Here is a 22,501-nt window from a genome sequence, read left to right on the forward strand (position 1 = left end):
ACAATGTACACAGAGTTAACAGTTACTAATAGAATTGGATAAAATATTTCCAAATGCTATATCTAAAGGTATATTAATATTCCAACTAGAAATCCTAAAAATTAACAACAATAAAGGCAAACAATACCATTTAGAGATAGGTAAAAGACTAACATAAGTAATGAATCTCCACAGATAACCAATCTTAGTTGACTGTTGAATGGAAACTCTTGTTTCTCTGGTTCTGGTGTGTGTTACCTATTTCTTCTTTGTAGTTAATCTCTTTGAGTATATTCTCTAGTGCTGGTTTTGAAGACATAAATTCCTTCAGTTTCTGTTTGTCATGGAAGCTTCTTATTTCTCCATCTAATTTGATAGAAAGTTTTGCTGGGTAGGAAATTTTTGGCTGGAAGTTGTTTTCTTTCAGAGTTTGAAATATGTTACTCCAAGCCCTTCTGGCTCTCATGACTTGGTTTGGGAAGTCTGGAGTGATTCTAATTGGTTTGCCTCTGAATGTCACTTGGCCCTTTGTTTTTGTTGCCTTTAAGATTCTCTGCTTGGCTTCCACATTGGTCATTTTGACAATTATGTGGCGTGGGGATCCTCTTCTCCGATCCTGTCTAAAGGGAGTTCTATAAGTTTTTCTGGACCTGCGTATCGACCTCTTGCTCTATGTTTGGAAAATTTTCTGCTATTACTTCCTTGAAGAGATTGTTGATCCCTTTGGTTTCACTTTCTTTTCCCTCCTCTATTCCAATTATTCTTAGGTTAGCTCTCTTAAAATGGGCCCATATTTCTTCAATATCAGATTCCTGCTGTCGGATATTTTTTCCTAGATTAGAAACTATGCGTTCATTTTTGGAATGATCATCTTCTAAGAGCGAGATTCTGTTCTCCATGTGGTCTAATCGGTTGTTTGTGCTTTGAATTGAGGCCTTTACTTCATTAATTGCATCCTTTATCTCTTTTTGGCTCTCTCTGAGTTCTTTTCGAAGCACCTCTATTATTTCTACAGTTATTTTCCTGATCTAATCTTCTAGAAATCTCTGATTTTCTGTTTTATCGGGTTCTCATGTTGTGGGGTTGTGGGCATTGATTACTCCAGTATTATTCCTCTTTCCCATTATTTCGGAAGTTTGTGCCTTCTCTGGGTTCTTCCCTTGGGTCACTATGACTTCACTTAAGGTGATCTGGATCTCGAGTCAGTAGTATCTCAGACCCCACTACTCCTTTACTGGGTTGTATCACAGAGTCTCCGACCCAGAGAGTCGATAGAGGCTGCTTTAGACTGTGGGGGGTGCCAGGTTGCATGTTCTCCTATGGTGTGATATCTCTGCCACCGCCCCTCCCCCACTGGGTCAAGTCCCAGGGAGTACAGTACTGGGATTTCTTCTCTGTGGCCCGCAATTTGACTCACTGTTCTTGAGTACGCAGATGTAGCTGTACTGGATTCGGTGAATTCTCTGCTGCTGCCGCCGGTGGCAATATGGCGCCGCTGCTCCGCCCTCGGCCGTGAGGCTGGCGTATTACTTCTTGGTTTTGATTTCCATTCTGAATCCCTGCGGCGTGTGCTGAGCTCAGCCACTGGGAGCTTTAGATTTTACCTGCGGCGAGAAATCCCGCCTGGCTGTTCCGCAACGGCTCACCTCAGCTTGCTGTTGCCGTCTGGTGAATTTGCCGCTGCCGCCGACAGTATGGCACTGCTGCCGCGTCTTCGGGCGTGAGGCCGGTTATCTCCTCTGTGGCTCTGAGCTCTGTTCTCAGTCCGCTTTCTCTCTGGAGCCTGGTGATTTTTTTGTTTCTCTGGTGATGGTGTTTTCTGGCTATGAAAGGCGCTGATTTTGTGGTAATGGAGATTGGTTGTTAGCGGGGCTCTTAAGCCCCGCTTTTCTCGGTCGCCATCTTCCCAGAAGTCCTGTATGGGAAATTTTACACTAACAGATCATCAGGAAAATATATTTTAGTAGCATATTTAATGTTACTAAAGGAAAGAACTTTAAAAGTGGAAAATATTGCAATCCGTAATATTCTTTCTATAGTGGAAGATTGTAAGACTTAACGAAGTACCTATGACTCTTAAGTGTAGGCACTTATTTGCATAGGAATCAATTATATTTATAAGGATATACCCCCAGGGAATTTTATACTCTTGTCAATAATTGGCAGCCTATAAGCAAGTATGGTCTTATGTGTGAATAAATTATATACCACTTGGTGTGAACATCCCAGTGTGTTTCATTCTTACTTCAGTAAAACTTGGTTGTAGAGGCCAACCTACATATTACCTTCTGTTAATTAGAAGAATGGCATTAGTACCTTGAGAATCGAGTAGCATAATTTAGTACACCCGTATCTTGCTACATGTTTGGTGTGTTCTTCATAATTAATTTCATTATTCAAATGGCTTAAATACTTTTTGTGGCATTATGTTACAGTGCAAGTGATGTTTCTCAGGCAAACTAGAATCTCTGATAGAGTCACAGAGACTGTCCTTTCCCCTTCCCAGCTAGAGAGCCCATCCAGGAACGATGACTTGATCTTTGCTACATATAAAGTTTTGACAGTATGAATGTAAAGAACATCATTTTGCAGTTCAGAGAATTTAGGATTGAGTTCTGGTTCTATCATTAACTCTTATAAACTCTTTGAAAATTATTTAATATTCTTGTTCTTTTCCTGTAATATTTAAGATAATATGATACCTCACCTATGTATCTAATGGGTATGTTGTGAGCATAATATGTTCTCTACAAATACAACTTGATATGATAATTAAACCCAAAATGTTTTCTCAAATGTATACTTTATATTTATTTATTTATTTATTTATTTATTTATTTATTTATTTGTGGTACTGGGGTTCCTGGAAGCCCTTCTACCTCTGGGTTACACTCCCAGACCTATTTTATATTTTTATTTGGAAACAGGTTCTCTTAAGCCAGCACGGCTGGCTTCGAACCTGCGTGATCCTCCTGTCTCAGCTTCCCAAGTGCGGGGATTACAAGTGTGCGCCACCACGCACAGCTCAAATGCATACGTTAAAAGTGGGGATGTTGTTCAAGCATGTTTAAGTTCACTTTATTATTAGTAAACAATTTGCTTGAACAACTAAACTCACATCAATTTCTGTTATATGTGAACCCTGTTGGCACAGTATCCTCTGCTCAAGTTTCCTGTAATTTCTTTTGTTACCACTTTTCATTGCACCATAGTTATTTAACATCTGATTTATATGCTTTTGGCCTTAGAAAGGAGACATTATAGACATTATCTGCAAAACACCAATGGGAATGTGGACAGGAATGTTAAACAATAAGGTGGGAAATTTCAAATTCATTTATGTGGATGTCATCTCAGAAGAAGCAACAGCTCCCAAGAAAATAAAAGCATACAGAAAGAGTGAAAAAGGAAATCCCAAAACCCTGCAGGAATTCTTAGAGAACATTCACCTTCAGGTATGTAAACATTTGGCCTGTTTGATTTGGGGTGCATGGTGCAAATGTATAGCCTAATTTGAGGGGATTGGATCAGGATTCGCATAAGTTTTATTTAATAATATAAGATTTACAGCAAAGAAAAATATATTTTCCTGCCAGGCGTGGTGGTGGATGCTTATAATCCCAGCATTTAGGGGGGCTGAGACAGAAGGATCATGGTTCTCAGACAGCCTCAGCTACTACTTAGTGAGGCCCTTTGCAACTCAGTGAGACCCTGTTTGAAAATAAAGAGTAAAAAATAGGGCTGAGGGTGTAGCTTGGAGGTAGAATGCCACTGGGTTCTATCCCCAGTACCGCAAAAAAAAAAAAAAAAGGAAAAGGAAAAGAAAGAAAAAAAAGAAGAAAATACATTGTCCTAGAACAGCTTTTATTTCTTCTTTATTACTTTTATTATACAAGGACAGGTCTTGATATAACTTTCTTTGGATTAAACCCTAATGGTACTTAGCAGTGATAGTAGAGATTAATGTTGAGAAAGTGCAATGAAAAATAAAAAAATCTAAGAGAATAAAAGACCTAGGAAAAATATCTAAATGAGACTGATAAAGAGAATGTGAGGAATAAAGTAAAAGTCTAGGGAAGTGAAATGGAAAATGAAAAGAAAATAGTACTTTCAAAAAAGCAGAGATCAAAAGCAAGTTCAGAGATGATAACTAAATACAATCATTTTAAAAGTAATTTGTTAGAAAATAGTGATCATTAAGCCCTGTAATGATTCAGTTACAGAAACTATGCTGTCTGCTTTTATAATCCAATTATTTCTTGTTACATTAGCAAAATTTTTATGAAATGTCTGCCTTGTTAAATGGTGTGTACATATAATTTACCTAGGTCTAGTCAATTTACAGTTTTTCAACCCATTTCTAAAATTAACTTAGCAGCATTTTGATAATTTTCAAAATTCATCCAAAAAGTAGCCAATTAAAATTTTCCTAGGCGGGCGTGGTGGCACACGCTTGTAATCCTTGCGCTTGGGAGGCAGAGACAGGAGGATCGTGCAGGTTCGAAGCCAGCCTCCTTGGTTTAAGAGACCGTTTCTAAATAAAAATATAAAATAGGTCTGCGAGTGTAGCCCGGAGGTAGAAGGGTTTCCAGGAACCCCAGTACCACCAAAATAAATAAATAAATAAATAAATAAATAAATTAATTAATTAATTTTCCTAATTGATTTCTCTGAATAATCTGGCTAATGTTTTGACTATAGACATACTATCTAGCATTTCTACATTACCATTGCTTTGTTCTAAATGTGACCCTTTTTGAAGAAAGTGTGGGTTTGAATCCTACCTCTGCCATTTTTTTTTCCTGTGACCTATGGGAAAAACCAATGTCTGAGGTAATAAAATGACTTGCTCAAGAACCCAAAGTCAGATGGTTGTGTCAGAATGGGAATTTTGGTGTTCTCTGTCCTAATTCAGTGCTCTTCTAGGACACACTGCTTTAAAAATAAATGTCACTCTTTCCTTCCTTGGTTACAATAAGGTTGGTAATAAGTTCTTCCTGATTACTTAAAACTTTGAGACTTCCTCTTTCTTATTCAATTTTAGTAACTAAAATAAGGATATTGAAATTATGATCAAGTAAAATGAGAGGATGTTTGAGGAAGTTGACTTTGTTTTGCATTTTTTATTCTGTTAGGGAAAATGGTTATATAAATAACATACCTATTACAACATCAGGAGTTGTGAATTTTATTTTATTTTGTTTATTTTATTTTGCAGTACTGGGGATTGAACTCAAGGGCATTCTACCTCCTACCTACATATCTTGAAACAGGATCTCACTAAGTTGTGGAGGGCCTCCCTAAGTAGCTGAGGCCTGCAATCTTCTTGTCTCAGACTCTCAAGTACCAGAACTACAAATATGTGCCACCACACCTGGCTTGAATTTTAAACTAATATATACTGGTAAAAATGATGGACAAAATATACATACTGAGAAGAGGAAGTTCTTTGCCCAACTACCCTGTTTCTATGTTTAATAAAGATGTTACATTTTTTTTTAAAAAAGTCTGTGATTCATTAGATTTACACAATGCCTTTCAACTAAAATGCTAAATTCTGTATATAGAGTCCTGTTTCAAATTCATTTTAACCTACTGCAAAAAGTTAATGAGAATAAATTTGTTTGTGATCAACCAAACAAGAAATGGAGATTCATAAATGTTAGTATATTTTTAGAGGCATTTTATTGATAGACTTGAAGAAACACTAGCTCTGTCAATTTAGCTAGTTGAGAAATATAAAACACCAAATGGTATGAATAATCCAGCTATCAAATTGATCCATTATTTAGCATTACTTAGCTTAAGGTAATCTTTTCTTCTTTCCATTTGCCCTTCCAGAAGTTGAGAATTATTCAACAGATTCCTTTAAATGTCCTAGCGTTCATATGCAGAAAACTAGTACAAGCAAAATAAATACAAATTTCTATTGGCAAAGTTTTTGGCATATATATATATATATATATATATATATATATATATATATATATATATATGGAAGTGGAAAGCATGGCTCTAAGCTAATAAGCCTTCCCACCACATATATATTCCTATGCTTTCTTTAAATCTAAAGAGAATGAAAAATAAATATTTTAATCTGATTCTGTTATGTGATACATATTTTCCTCCTCCACAGGAGTATGCCTCGACACTTTTGCTCAATGGTTATGAGACCCTAGAAGATTTAAAGGATATAAAGGAGAGTCATCTCATTGAATTAAACATTGAAAACCCAGAAGACAGGATGAGGTTGTTATCAGCTGCTGAAAATCTTCTTGATGAAGAAAGTAAGTATGCATACCTAATCCTCCCCCTAGCTGGTAATCACAGTTTAATGTAAATAGTAAAATCATTAAAAGCAAAGCCGTTTTTATTTACTGAAAATCATACAAAGCATTCTTTCTCCAAAATAAGAATGTTCACAGAAGCTTAGAAACAACAACTATGGTAAAATCTATAATTAGAGAAAAGGAATTTATCTCCCCCATTAGACCCTTTGAAAATGAAAGAACTTTTCTGGGTCCCTCATTTTAATTCTTCGGAGCTGTTAATTTACACTCAAGTGGATGCCTGCATTCCCAAAGACTGAGAGAGTTAGAGACAAATATTTAGTGACAGCATGAGCCATTAGTGAGAAATGTCACACATGGCTTCTGTAGAACAACACAGAGCATGGCTCTAAGCTAATGAGCCTTCCCACCACATAGAAAAATTCACTTCATTACCATATAGTCACATCTTGTGTGTGTTTATAGTATTCTCTCGAAATGTTATAATAGCTTGCAAAAATATTCAGCACTCACTTTTATTATCTAAGATGGTTCTCTGTATTTGTAAGTATAAACTGAAGAGGGAATAATACATGAAGCTTCACTGTTGGCAGAATACAGCTCTGTCTACTGGGTCTGTAAAGACAGGATAGGTTTTACTTTTTACAATTAGCCGTCCAGAACACCCTTCTCCCTAAATCTAGTCAGATCCACAGACCTTGAATGAGGGTGTGCCAAACCGCAAAGAATATTCTGAGAAGGGGAAAAAAAGAGGGTACAGAGTTTAATTTAAAAATGAAAAAGAATTTAGATCATCTGATCCAGCCTTTTCCTTCAAAAACATTAATAGAGATTCTTAACTACTTTATTTGAACATGTGCTTTGAGTAAAATTTTGGCCCAAGGTCTTTATGTTCATTATCTTACTTAGCGTTCTTCGCACTTCTCTAAGAGAGTACTGCCTCCAGGCTGAGGAGAGGCTGAGATGATAACATGTCTTTAGATCAAATTCTTAGTGAATTATAGAGATAGGATTCCAACCCAGTGTTCGTGAAGCTGTGCTCTACTTTCTAATGCTACAAGTAACAGCCCAGATGGAGAGCAAGTAAGAGAACTGTATTTAGCATCCAGACCTCCTGACTTTCTTTTGTGGGCTATTCTATACTCTCTCTCCTAAGGCCTACGAAATTGAGAAATAACACATGTTTACTATTCGCATGCTTTTTATGTAGTAGGAATTAATTTACTTTTTTAGAAACCATTCCTTGCTTGAATCCTACTTCCCATCTTGGGCTTGCATAGATCTTCATCTTTTCCAAGAGCTTTCACATGCATGAATAATTGAATACCAAGCAGAACTGATTTCATCATTAGGCCTAGGTTTTTATGTGCTTTCTTCAAAGTTTTGGGGCTGGAAAATAAATACAAGAGGACCATAGTGTCACAGAGGCAGAGAAAGACAAACTTTAAGAAGGTAGTCAGTTATCCAGGCGTGGTGGTGCACACTTGTAATTCCCGTGCTTGGGAGGCGGAGACAGGAGGATCCTGAAGGTTCGAAGCTAGCCTCGCTGGCTTAAGAGACCCTGTTTTCAAATAAAAAAGATTAAAAAAAAATAGGTGTCTGGGAGTGTAGCCGGAGGTAGAAGGGTTCCCAGGAACCTCAGTGCCACCAAAATAAAAAAATAATAATAATAATAATTTAAAAAAAGAAGTCAGTTAGGTGTGGTGATGTATGCCTGTAATCTCAGTACACGGGAGACTGAAACAGGAAGATCGCATGTTCTAGGCAAGTAGGAAGTTAGTGAGTCCCTCAGCAAATTAGTGAGACCCTGTTTCAAAATAAAAAATAAAATAGGGCTAGGGTTATAGCTCAGAAATAGAATGCCCTTGTGTTTAATAGAACCAAAAGAAAAAAAGAAAAGAAGGTAGCCAATTTACTCAATAGTTACAAGCCCAACAACATTGATCTATTGAAAAACAATATGACAATTTCTTTCAGGTAAGAGTTTCTTTTTATATCTTCTTATTTGAAGTCACAGTTCCTCAGTAAACAATTTTGCCCAAGAACCAGATTCTGTACATTTCTCGTATTGATCATGCACAGTGTTATTGTGAACATTCTCTTAAATTATTTGATCATGAAGTGTAAGGAGGGAGAAGACCATTTGTTTGCTTTGATACTGAGGATTGAACCCAAGGCTGCTTTATCTCTGAACTACACTACAAGCTCTCTTTTATCTTTTTAAATCTTTGGCACAGGGTCTTTCTAAAGTTGCTGAGGGTCTAGCTATATTTCTGAGGCTTGCTTCAAACCTCTGACCCTCCTGTCTCAGCCCCAACTCATAGACTGGCATTACAGATATGTTCCACTGCTCTCAACTGAGAAGAGTATTTTTCAGAACTCATAAATTATTTTATACAATACATGTGTTTTGTCTAATGTACAGATGAGGAAATAATTCAGAGATTAATTTTAAAGAGGCCTAGCAGCTAAATAAAAAGAAGTGTGATTGTGTGTGTGTGTGTGTGTGTGTGTGTGTGTGTGTGGTGCTGGGGATTAAACTCGGGGCTATTCTACCTTCGAGCTACACTCCCAGCCCAAATTTTCTTTATTCTTTATTTTTAAACAGGGTCTCACTGAGTTGCAGAGGGCCTCACCTGGATCCTCCTGTCTTAGCCTTCCAAGTACTTGGATTACAAGCATGTGCCACCATGCCCAGCTAAGTGGGATTTTAATGAAAGGAAAACTGTTTTAAGCTCAAAATCCTATCTCCCACATGGGTAAACTAGTAAATATGGAAAAAAATGATTATGTTGCGGGGGGGGGGGTGCGTGGTGTGTGTGTGGGGAGAAGTAATTCCCCCACCACCACCACACACACAGACAAACAGAAAAACCGTGGATTCTTGTCCTAAGCTAAGAATAAGTATTCATCGCTTGGACAGCTGCTGAAGATTTAAAGAAGTTTATTAGAAAGATAGAAATACAGAGAATAGAAATACAGCCCCATGCCAAGATGGCATGAGGGGATGACTCGAATGAGTACACCAAAGGGCTTACACGTGGACCAGACTTTTTATATCCATGACCTCCATCTTGTTTGTGTGGCTCTGACATAGTGAAAGTCCCTGTAAGGTACCTCCCCTTGCAGGGTGTGGTGAGGTGTCTCCTTTCATAAAGGGCAAGGCCAAACCCTGCCCCATCCCCCCTTGATCATGTTGATCTGTCTTTAGAAAGAGGAAGCCCTAGCTCTCCTCTATTGACTTGTTAAGTACTTTGAGCTAGGTTGATTTACACTGGAATAGCTGCCTGTTTTTAGGCCGAAACCAAGTCCTTTCTTTATCCATGTCTGCCTCCATTTTGACACAACTATTTTGAAATATAGCAATTATTTTCTTTTGAAATATATTAATAATCAGAGCTTTCCCAAATCTTCCTAGGTCATTCCTCAAACTGGCACAGATTAGTTGAAAATTGAAATTTTCTCCTACTTCACCAATTTCCTTAAGGTTCAGTGTCCCAACTTAGAAAATGGAAGTTTATGTTTAAGCAGAAATAGATACCTGGCAACGGCAGGACATCTGAAAGGTGAGAGGCCACCCTAGCTGTCTCACAACAGGGTTTGTGAAGAGAAGGGGCAGAGAGCCAGCAAACATCACTTTCAGTGATAAAACAGTCCTCATTGGGGACACACACAAGGAAGCTGGGTCCAGGGCCAAAGGCTTTTGTGTACTTCAATTCTTCATTCTACTTCCCTCATCACCTGTCTAGTTTCTCTTTAACCAAAAAAACAGTGATTTACAGGTGATAGCTGTATGAGAGCTGGGTAGTTTTAAAACCACCTGACCCAAATTCTTTCTTTGCAAGATGGCGAAACTAAAATCCAAAGAGAGAAGCAGCTTTCTCCAGCTCATCTACTGGAACTCAGTCTCCTAATTCTATTAGTAACAAATTCCACCATATCCTGGTCTGGGGGAAAAAAAAAACACAGTATCTCCAGGCAAGACACAATTTTCAAATGTTTAATATATATATAAAAGGACAAATCTCAGAAACTGTTTTCCTGTATAAAACTTTAGAAAGTGGTGCCAGAAGGTCAAGAGAAGCAGATCACTTAACAATAGTCAGTAATGTACAAAAATACACACCCAGGGCCAATCTGGGAGATGAAAAATAGAAAAATGCAGATTCAACAGTGTTACTTATCAACATAGAACCCTGAGATTTTTCTTATTTTAATCTTAAGGTCTAAAATAGTATTAGAATATACGTGTCAAAAAGATGCATATTGCATGTTAGGCTATTGTGACTGAAAGCTATTTATCTTATATGAAACTGCTTTGCTCAAGAAATAAAGAAGAATGACTTCCATTCGTTGATAAGATGGCGAATTCTGATGATTTGGCACCATGCTGCTGCATACTTATTTTTATCTATCCAGTACTCTGTGAATCATATCTTCTACAACCATGCTCAAGATTAAATGCACAACCTTCATGTACCTTCAATGATAAAAGCCTTGAATGTATGGCTATATAAAACTGAGACATTATTAAAAACAAATGCATGTCACAGTCATAGGCTAAAAATAGTTGGCTTCTTTGTTGCTGTTGAAGAATGGGGTATGCAAATTGGCCGAGATTGTATGTATATATTTTTTATTTTGATTATTGAATAGTGCCAGTGTAGGGAATGTCAACAAATTCCTGGCTTAGGGGTTGTTTGTTCCACTGGGAAGTTACGCTATTTTTCTATGCTAGTTATCTGTTATGAAAATTTGAGTGCACTGGGCATGTGTCTTGAGGATAAGCATTAAAACCTTGAGATAATGTGGAAAAGACCATAAGTCCCATGTGAGTCTTTAATATATCTAGAAGAACTAACAAGATAGGGAATGGGACTAGGTAAAAACAGAAATCTAAGGTTTAGAACAAGAAATTTTTCCTTTTCTCTTAGTCAGAAATCAATAATGTTGTTCCCATTTTGACCTTGAAGTTGTAAACCGGATTAAAGTTTTTAGGTCACTGCGTGGCAGGAGGTAAAGATGCTTCTTCAACAAGCTGATAGAAGGGCTGGTGAGTGGTGTTAGAGCTGATCACAGGATTACAGCTGAAGGGGGATAATGACTTTGGGGTTCTGCAATCCCAGCAAGACAGGCAGAGATTTTCAGAACTTGCTCCCTTATTGCATTAGAGCTGAACAGAATTAGGTCACTGACTTCCTCAACTGGGAATCCAGATAAGGTTAGAGAGAGAAGAAAAATTGTGGTGAGATCCGGCTCTTGAAGGAGCAAAGAGAGTGGCATCGTTTACTTTGTGCACATTAGAATTTCTATATTTGTTGTATGCATTTAAAATTGTTTGTTTACTTTGGGAGTAAATATTCCCAGCAAGTAAAAAAGAGAAGAAAGTGTGTGTGTGTGTGTGTGTGTGTGTGTGTGTTTGTATAAACACAAACTTCAAAGTCCCTTTGCCTTATTCAGAGATGCTTCTTTAGAATAACAAGTTAACTACTGCTTATAGTTCATATTTTCTATCTATTCTGCACTTCTCTCTCTCTTTCTACAGTTTAAAGCACTTTGATGTGTTTAAAATTATGTCTACTACAATGTGTACTATTGTCCTTGGGGGGAAAGAGTGATGGAAATATCTTGCTTTCCCTAGAGTACAAGGATAATTAAATTTTAAAGTGAAAAAAAAAATAGTGACAAAATAAGCAAACTTTACAGAATCTGTTACAATATATTTTAGGTGCCTGAAAATTCTGGTCACAGTGCCAGATGAGGAAGAAGGGGAGAAGGTGGGCAGTGTGCCAGGCCGCTGACACCAGCTGTGGTCACAGCAGCCCCTCATTGCTCAACCATCCCCAGTCGCGCCTTCCTGCCTTTCTGCCTGCCCAAATCGATGCAGGGCAAATGGCGGGGCCCAGCCAGGAGCTGGAACATGAGCCGCTGGCAGGAGAGCTCTGTAGTTATGCCAAGCAGCAGTCCAGCAGTTGGCCTAACAGCGTGCCAGCCTAGCCTGGGGCCTTAGCCCCTGACATGTGTACCTGGGGTTTCTGACTCGCTTGCCATATGATGTGAATCTAGATTCAAGAAAGTACAGCTTTAAAAATAAAAAAGATATGGTAACTATCCACATATAAAAAGTAGAGGAGGCATGCCAGCATTTTACCTGTATATATTTACAAATACGTATTTAATATTTATTTCTAGTTATATCTGCTTGGCTTTATGCAATTTCATTTCTTCAGATTTATTTCTGGTTTTACTCTGTATGATTTTATTTATGACATATATCACATTCTATGTAATAAACGTATAAAATAAGACTTATAAGATAAGCATTTTTACTCTTTTGCCAGGGAACAATTTCACAGATTTTTTTTTTTTTTTTGCCTTAGTCACCCATGGGCCTTTGTAATGAATATTTATATAGAGCACTCCTGGACTTTTTTATTTTTATTCTGCACTGTGATTGTTTCCTAGGTATGGCTTTGTAATGGGTACCCCCGCCAAACAAGACAATAATCATCTGTTACCATGTGCTTTCCAAAGCCCCCAGTCCTACACTTTGCATCCCGTGGATGATTAATAAATACTTATAAAATGAGTGAATGCTACATGAAGGGATTTGCAAACAGTAATCAATACTGTTTTTCTGATGATAACAAAAACTTGGCTACAATCTCTCCTCACACATACAGATTTTTATAATAGGCAATTGGGTATTGCTTGGTGTGTGCAAGATTCATTTTATGTATATGCTAACTAGGAATGTATGTGTTTGTGCAAAAGTGAAAATAAGTACGTTTATAGAGAATAATGTTAAAAACTCAGATTTGAAAATGTGTTTTTTTTTATATCCAGAAATTCTAGTCCTAGAATTTCTAGTCCTAGAAATTTCTAGTCCTAGTCTCCTTATGGTCTTAAGTTCAACATAAAAATACAAGCTGAAATACTAGTATATTTAGTCAAAAACTTTAAAAAATGCAAATTTCCACCAATAGTGAATTGTTAAATAAGTTAAGATATACCCAAAAAATAAAATAGATTTAAATTGTTAAGGAAATTATATAGTGTTCTGAGTGTACTGACATGAAATAAGAACATATTAAATGGTAAAAGCAAATAACAAATAATATTCAGGGTAAACAGTAATCAGATTTACCATTTATGTTTATCTTTTTTAATGACTAGACCCAAGAATTAAATTGGCATAAGACAGATAAACAGGAACAAAACCAAAATTTTACTAAATATGTTTTCCATGGCAAGTGAGCTTTCATAAGAAAATTAAGACTCAGTTACAATTGAGAAGTAAACTGTGAAAATATGATAATGCAAAGGAGCTTGGGATTGAAGAGTTAATTGGACAAAAGGATGTATAGGAAAATAAGAAATTGTCTAGCAGTTTGTACGGATTTCCCTTGGCCTCAACTTGTTGTCCTTGATAAGATTGATATTTTTCTCCTTATGGTATAAGGAGGACAACTTTTACATGGGATTTTCATCTCCTCATTTTAACTAGGTGATGGAAGATCAGAGTGATCTTGTACCTGCTTTTTTTTCAAGTACCTTTAACTCAAAAGAATCAATATTTTAAAGTAGCCTATTTGGGGATGGCATGCGCTTACTTTTTCATCAAGAGAACACGATTAATTAACCTTTCACCTTTTGGAAACATGAAATTGATTCCCAAGTCCCCTAATTAAGTAAAATATAATGATAATTTTTAATGCTGTTTGATCATTATTAAAATAATACAGTATGACAAAAATTTAACCAACAGTTGAACTGGAACTAAAGGCTTCCATATATAGTTGGTGTCGCCCAGATAGGTGATCAGTTACGGTGAGATCCAGTGAATATACCTCTGACCCTACTGAAGTACCCGACACAGTAGAAGTGGTGTTTGCTATGGATATAAGTGAAAAGATTTCCTCTCCAGTGCACATCTCATTAGACAATAGACTATCATGCTAGTCTGCAAAGATGTGCAAAAAAAGAATCATCTCAATCCACATTCACTAAATGCCTCAGGATAACAAGAGCAACTCAACTGGTTGTTTTTTCCATGAATGGATTTCTGTTTCCCATTTTTTGTTGTTTCTCCCCAAAGATGAATAAATATTTAGGTAATAAAAATAAAATAGTCTCTGTAATTAGAAAATTTAAATGTCCAGATATCTTAAAGACACAATTAAGATAAAATCAAAAGTACCCAAGAGCCATGTTATAGTACTTGCTAAATTTTCCTGCATAAACAAAGCTGCGTTTGTACAGAAAAATACAGCTAGAGCTACCTGAAGAATGACTAGGTTTTAGTTTGAGAACTTAACTGGATCTAATACCTGAGGCTTATGTTTATAGCCATCAAAGATGTGTTTGGTTGGTTATCCTCTTTGGAGATGGCACTAGGCTGGGGGAGGGGATTATTCAGAGCCAAGAGGTATCTTCACTTGAATTTTATCAAAATTTCTATTTTTATCTTTTTCTGTTCTTATTTTCTTTCATTAGTCTAAACATCACTTTGTTTACTAAAAAAAAAATGTTTACTGAGCACTTTGGCCAGGCACTTTTCTAAACCCTCTAGGTTACATTATTTTATAGTATTTGGCCCAAAGAAACAAATGTCTGATGGCAGAGCAAATAAAATGCATCAAATTCTGGAAGATTTGGATAATGAAACCTGAGAAAGTTAAACAAAAATTAGTAGTTTTCATTTTTATTGAACCTTAACTTTGTAATATGTGAGTATGCGGACGATTTCTCTCCTTAGAGTATGAGAACTTTTTCCCAGAATAAGAATCTCATTTTATTTTCTTAAAGCTTTCTTCACTTTTAGTATAATTGAGATTGCCCACACTTAATTAATTAAATGTCTAACTCCAATATAATTATTTTATGAATAATTATACTAGCTGTCTTCTGTTTTAATCACATGCCACTCTTTTCAACAGTAATAACTAGCTTAGAATGTTGATCCATGGGATTTATAAAAGTTTATAACCATTTTGGTAGAAAAAATATTTTAATTCTCAGATTTGTTCTCAGTAACAAAATATTTTCTAAATAAATTTTCCTAAGATAATAATTTTATTTTCATTTATAGAAAACAAGACCCTGCTGCTTTTCGATTTCACATTATCCCTGCTATTAGCTGACAGCTATAGGAGAAATCCTTATATCAATCATTATTAATAAATCTTCAATATACTCAGATTTGAAAATATGTAGCCTTTTGAATTTTTGAAAATGATACAAAGTTTATGCTGAAAATTGTGTCATTTTAATTTTTTGTTATTTAAAAATAGAATAAAACATTGTTGGTAATTGAAATATAAAGAAACCTATGTAAAATTTGAACATTTTAATTTATAAATTACATATATATGTGTATATGTGGTTATAGAATTGTAGTGATAGAATACATACAGTATGTATACTTTTTAAAAACTTAACATGTTGGAAACTCTTTGGTATGAGAAGATGCGCTCAGATATCCTATGGGAAGTCTGTAATTTTGGAAGCAAACTGTTTCTTATTCCAATGTGTTACTTGCCTGGTTAGCTCAGATGATTGGACCATGGGAAAAAACTGATGAAAGTTGTGGTTTCAATTTCTGGGTAGGCCAGTTAGCGTTACTGTGTTTCATGGTTATATGAAGGGGCTAAATGACTTAGAAAGAAAATGTGAATGCATTTCATCCCCTCTGCAAGAGGAAAAAAAAATCCGTAGCATAAGACCTAGGGTTTGTGCCAATCCTTGTCATCAGTGTCAGGATGAAAAGAAACAAGAAGAGAAAAATCTTGACCCTCCAAATACGAAGACTGGATATCATCGAGCTTTCATTTCCATAATAAAACATAATGACCTACCTTTTCTTTTTATAGTTACAGTTGAGGGGCCCCAGCTGATCACCTGCCTGAAATTATTGCAAGCCTGGTGGGAAGCGTTTGAGGAGGCATAGTTGTATTTTCATTTCACTAGGAAATCATTTAGCAAATTACCGCTTTTCTGTAAATTACTGTGCTGCATAACTTTCATACTGAGAAACTATTTCTTTTTTCCATAAGAATTGCAGATGAAAAGGTTCTACAATAAATAACCTGTATTTAAAACAAAGCAATCCCTAGAATTTAGAGAATGTGATATAGCATTTCTCAGGTGGAAATAAAAACAAATACATTTTTATTGTTTATATTAAACAAGGAAATATTCTCCAAGAAAGTCGGTTTTTCATTTACTACTTCTGTACTTTGTTACCCTTTGAAGTGGATCTGTAAAGGCATTTGAGGATGAAATAGCAAGTTAAGTACTTAGTTTTGAAAGGAAAGGAGATAATTTTGGAAATCAGAGGTCTTTAAGCCTCAGTTTTTCATCTTGAAAGGAGCTCCACAATTGGTAATCAACCTCAATAGAACAGAGTCTTAGGAGCAAACAGATTTTATTTTACCATTTCTTGCTTAGGATATCAGTCTGAAGAAAACTAGATCAGTCCTTTTAATTTTGCACTGAGGTTAGAGGCCCAAATTAAGTCTGGGGAAATGTGGCCTTATACCCACAACTCTTATGAGTGGAGGGTGGCACTCCAAATGCGACCCTTGCTAAGGGGCCAGGATGCATACAAAGGAACTAATTCCCCTGGCATTTTCCAGAAACACTTGGATAATGGAACACAGAACTGGCTCATTTCATCTCAGTAGCAATAAGATAGAAAAGCAGAGGCAGGAGAGAAAGCAATTCCTTAGAAAATGAGTTCCCATTTCAGTGTGGCCTTTTCATAAAGGAAGGGCTCCAGGACAAACGTGAGTGACTGATACTCATAAAGATGAATGAGTGGTAAGTAAAACTCCAAATCTTAAATATCATTATGACTGATAAGTAGAAAATACTTCATGGTAGCTAAAATTTCAAAATAGATGCATATTAAAATTAAGGCTCCTAGACTTGTTTACAACATTACTAGAACTCATAGCTGATATTTGGGGTTATAGTTAAAGTTGTGGCACGTCTGGAGAAGATTCAGAAAAATGGCATCAATATGGTTTTGCTGTTACAGATTAAAGCCTTGGGGAAAGGTTAAAAGAACTGTTAACATTCATTTTGAAGATAAGTAGCCTAAGAAGCAATTTTTATCATTTTCTCTAGCCTTTCTCAATCAGTATTCTTCATGTAAATCACAGGACCAAAAAATGTCTTAAGTGATAGCTTTTCCATCCTCCCTTGGATTGTACATAGTTATTACCATCCTGACACATATTTAAAGAGAAGTTAATTTGTTTTGTACTACAATACAACAGGTCACAAGGGCTCAGTTTTTAGGTATAACAGAGGGTGGATGACAATTGGGTATATAGAAGAACATATACTAATGTTAGCAAACTATCTGAAACCTAAAATATGTATTTTAAAAGCAGAACACACACACACACACACACACACACACATATATATATATATATATATATATATATATATATATATATATACATACATATACATACATATGACATACATATGTATATATGTTCTTTGGGAGGAAAGAATCTAACTTGAAATTACTTATTGATTCAATTTTATTAAATGTATATTATATGACCTATATTCTGCTAGGTGTTAGAGAAATAAGTTCACACTTAAAAAGGGGAGGCAGGTGACCCAGAAATCAATACAAAATAGTTTGGAGTTGGGTAAAGTGGCACATGCCTGTAATCCTAGTCCTTGGGAGGGAGATAGGAAGACTACAGGTTTGAGGACAGTCTCAGCAACTTGGTGAAATCCTCAGCAACGTATCCAGAACCTGTTTCAAAATAAAACCTGATATAGATTAGGTTATAGAATGGCCCTGAGTTCAATCCTCAGGGCCATGTCAATTAAAAAACAATTAAGGGCCCAGAAAATTCTACTTTTCTTTGCTCTTTCATATACTCTCTTCAAGATATACTTTCTTAGAGTTTCTGATTGTCTGATAGATAATTGATGGATTAATTGGTTGAGCAAGCATGCACGCTTATACTGAAAACATGTGTTAATAAAGATTTCCTTTGTCTTTCTCTGTTAACTATTTTTCCACAACTCTTTTGTTCTTTTTCATGCTCTAGAAAAATAGCATGAAAATTTCCATTTATCTATATGTATATATGTGTGTATGTATGTATACAATATACAGAGTGGGTTTCCTAAAGACAAATTAATTTGCATTATAATAGTCCATCAAAAATTATATAGTTTTCTTCTTTCAAGGCTTTTAAAGTTCAGATATAGTTTCTTCTGTCTAGAATTAAGCACAGTGGAATGGGATGAAGTTTCTGAACGGATTTGTTTCTGAAGGCAAAGTTCAGAGTTCTTGTCCCAACTTTTTTTTGTGTGTGTGGGTATGGTGATGTAACCCAGGGGTATTCAACCTTCGAGCTACACCCCCTGCCCTATTTTTTATTCTTTATTTTGAAACAGGGTCTCACTAAGTTGCAGAGGGCCTCACTAAGTAGCTGAGGCTGTCCTTGAACCACGATCCTCTGGTCTCAGCCTCCCAAATTCTGGGATTACAAGCGTGCACCACCATGCCCAGCTTGTCCCAACTTTAATGTATGTGCTTGGTTCTCTCAGTATGGGGCATTTCCGATATCTAAGGAGAAGAAGCCTCAATATTAAAAGGGGAAAGAGACAGAAGACATACTAACATAGCTAAGATCCATTTCTTCTCTAAAGAATTTAGTTTGTGATGCAGAGAAATAATCATCTACTGATGTTAGGGAAGGCAAAGAATTTGATAGTGACAAAGAGAAAGCCAATGCTAACAGAATCTTGAGAAAAGTAGCATTATAATATTGTTAAGGTTTTTCAAATACCTCTCATTGGAGCTCTGACATTTTGCTCTAAAAGATAATGCCAGTTGAATATAAGAAAACTGCTTTAATGGTAGGCTCATTCCCATTCCAAAGTGGTTGGACTGATTTTCAATCCCACCAACAATATTTTAGAGTTCCCACTTCTCTACATCCTCGCCAGCATTTGTTGCTGTGTTTTAAATGATTGCCATTCTCCTTGCAGTTAGGTCAAATCTCAGGGTAGTTTTGATTTGCATCTCTCTGGTTGCTAATGATGTTGAACAATTTTGCATGTATTTATTGGCCAATCAAATTTCTTTTGTGAAGTGTCTATTTAGTTAACTTGCCCATTTTATTAGGTTATTTGCTTTCTTAGTGGTGAGTTTCTTTAGTTATCTGTATATTCTAGATATTAGTCCTCTATTGGAGGAGTGGTTGGCAAAAATTTTAATCCCACTCCATTGGTTCTCTGTTGAGGTTCTTGATAGTTTCCTTTGCATTACAGAAGTTTTCCAGTTTAATGCAATCCCAGGTATTGATCCTCCTTTTAGTTTCTTGTGCCTTTTGGTTCTTGTTGAGAAAGTTTCTACCTGTGCCGATGTGTTGAAGGATCTATGACCTCTTCAAGGAGCTGCAAGGTCTCTAGTCTGATTACCATGTCTTTGATCCATCTTGAATTGACCCTCGTGCAGGGTGAGAAAGTAGGGTTTATTTTCATTTTTCTTCAAATGTTTAACTAGCTTTGCCAACACCATTTGCTGAAGACACTATCTTTTTTTCAGTATACAATTTTGGCCTCTTTGTTAAAAATCAGTTGGCCATAAGTGTGCGGATTTGTTTCTGAGTCTTCTCTTCTGTTCCATTGGTATATGTGTTTGTTTTTGTGCCAATATGATCCTGTTGTTATTAGTATAGCTTTGTAGTATAGTTTGAAGTAAGGTATTGTGATACTTCTTGCATGGTTCTTGTTGCTGGGAACTACTTATGGCTATTCTAGATCTTATGTTTTTCCAAATAAGTTCGGAAAATAGACTGAGGAATTTAAGGACTGATTTTTTTTAATTTATGAGGAATGACCTTTTTAATTTAATGGGTATTGTATTGAATCTGTAGATCACTTTTGAAATAATGTCTATTTTGATAATATTTACTCAGCCTATCCAAAAACGTAAAAGATCTTTTCATGTCTTAATGCCTTCTTTGACTTCCTTTTTTAATGTTTTATAATTTTCTTCATATAATCCTTTTACCTTCTCGGTTAGGTTTAGCCCTAAGTATTTTATTTTTTGTGTGTGTGGGATATCCTGATTGGAAGTAGTTTCTGGATTTCTTTTTCATTGATTTATGGTTAGCATAGAGAAAAGCTTCTGATATTTTTAAAATCCAGCAATACCACTTTTGGTTATCTACCCAAAAGAATGCAAACCAAACTACCAAATTAACACATACACATCTATGTTCATACCCACACAATTCACAATTGTCAAACTATGGAACCAGCCAAGATGTTCATCAATAGATAAATGGATTACAAAACTACTTTGTATATATGTATATATACAAAATTATATATAATTTCCATTATATATATTTTTATATTTACTCAGCCATAAAGAAGAAAAATATATGTCATTTACAGGAAAATGGATGGAACTGGAAAACATTATGCTAAGAGAGATTAGTCAGTCACAAAAAGTAAAAAATTGGATGGTCTTCCAAATATGTGGAAGCTAGGAAGAAAAAGGGTCACATGAGAAACTCTAGAGAAAGGAGAAGCCACAGATGAGCAAATAAGGCAACCTAATTTAGGCAGATGGGAAGGGGAGGAGGGAAATTCCCTAATGTACATGATATACATTCACAAACATATCAAAGTTAATCACTAAGCTAACATGAGATGGAGGGAGAGGGAGGAATGAGCTGAGAATTGAAGAAGGGCTAATTGGGTGACTTGTGCATGTATGCCTCTACCATCTTGTGCCTCATTAAGATGTATGACTACAATGCACCAGTAAGAAATTTTTTAAAAATACAACTGCTTTAATGACCCAGATAATCAACTAAGCAAATGATCATTATTTGGTACTACTAAAATATGTAAAACAAACTAAATATTCATATGACAAATTTGATGAAAAAAATTGATGTATTATTCTCTAAAAGCATCCTGGTTTCTTATGTCTGTATTCCCAATGAACACAGACACAGGGGATTTCTGGATGCTTAAAAAAGCTTTATTGGAGCCGGGCGTGGTGGTGCATGCTTGTAATCCCTGCATTCGGGAAGCTGAGACAGGAGGATCACAATTTGAGGACAGCCTCGGCTACTTAGTGAGGCCCTCTAAAACTCAGTGAGACCCTGTTTCATAATAAAGAATAAAAAATAGGGAAGGGGGTGTATCTTTGAGGTCAAATGTCCCTGGGTTCCATCTCCAGACCCGCAAAAAAAAAAAAAAAGCTTTATTGGTCACATTCCAACTAATTGAAGTCCTACTGTATGCTGTTGCCCATAGTGGTTCTTTATTCATTAATCCACATTATAGTGATTCTGGAATTTTTCAAAAAGATCACTATTTACTTGGATTGCACATTTAAACCATCAGTGAATTTTTCTAATGATATTTTAAGGAGTATTTGGACAAGGAATCAGTCATACTGTGGCTACAATCTGCTTTCTCTGGCAACTAATTATTAATGAAAATAAAAGTCCATACCGATCTTTGCTTATGTAGGCAGTTCACATGAATTCTATGAAGCTACAAGTGAGCAATGAAGGGCAAACTCTGTGCTCTAAGAACACAATGGCTTCAATATTTGAGTGCAAATATCCCTTTTATTATAACTAAATATATCTTTTACTGGCAGAAGTCAAAGTTGGAACAATTAAAATAGGATACTGTTTGAAAGTGGATGAGTACATAAATAAAACTTTTTTTTTTTTGGCCTTGCCTAACTCTTGCCCTTTTTTCCATTTGTAGATATTGAAGAACAAGAAAATGAATCTGTGCCCCTATCCTTAAGCCCAGACATCTCCTTAAATAAGTCACAGTTAGATGACTGCCCAAGGGACTCTGGTTGTTATATCTCATCGGGAAATTCAGATAATGGCAAAGAAGATCTGGAGTCTGAAAATCTGCCTGACATGGTACAGAAGATTACTATCACAGAGCCAAGTGACTGAACCCTCATTCTCGGCTATATATCTACAGATGCACTCCATTTTAACTCTTTTTGTGCTGCAAGATCCAATAGAGAAAGAGAGCTTTGTAAATATAACCCAAAGTTAAAACGTCTTAATCTGAGGTGATTGTATATAAAAGTTCATATCTCTAAGTTTCCCGAGTACTGTAAATGAGATGTATATTTAACTACTGTATGTTAATATTTTCCTTGTGTGTATTAGACAGAAGTAATATGTAAGTAA

At 35.9% G+C, this 22,501-nt stretch overlaps 1 protein-coding gene across 1 annotated transcript in view; it reads left to right on the forward strand.

The window, feature by feature from the left end:
* Positions 1-22,258, forward strand: part of LOC308263221 (SAM domain-containing protein SAMSN-1) — a gene marked incomplete at both ends in the record, with an annotated part of 62,244 nt that extends 39,986 nt beyond the window's left edge. Inside the window, 3 exons of the mRNA XM_080696133.1 lie at positions 3,228-3,434; positions 6,116-6,266; positions 22,056-22,258. Of these exons, the coding sequence (XP_080552259.1) occupies positions 3,228-3,434; positions 6,116-6,266; positions 22,056-22,258 (561 nt within the window). The remainder of the gene's footprint in view (positions 1-3,227; positions 3,435-6,115; positions 6,267-22,055) is intronic.
* Between the last annotated feature and the right edge of the window lie 243 nt (positions 22,259-22,501).

The sequence above is a fragment of the Muscardinus avellanarius genome, assembly GCF_963383645.1.
Source record: "Muscardinus avellanarius genome assembly, chromosome: 5".
Taxonomy (NCBI): domain Eukaryota; kingdom Metazoa; phylum Chordata; class Mammalia; order Rodentia; family Gliridae; genus Muscardinus; species Muscardinus avellanarius.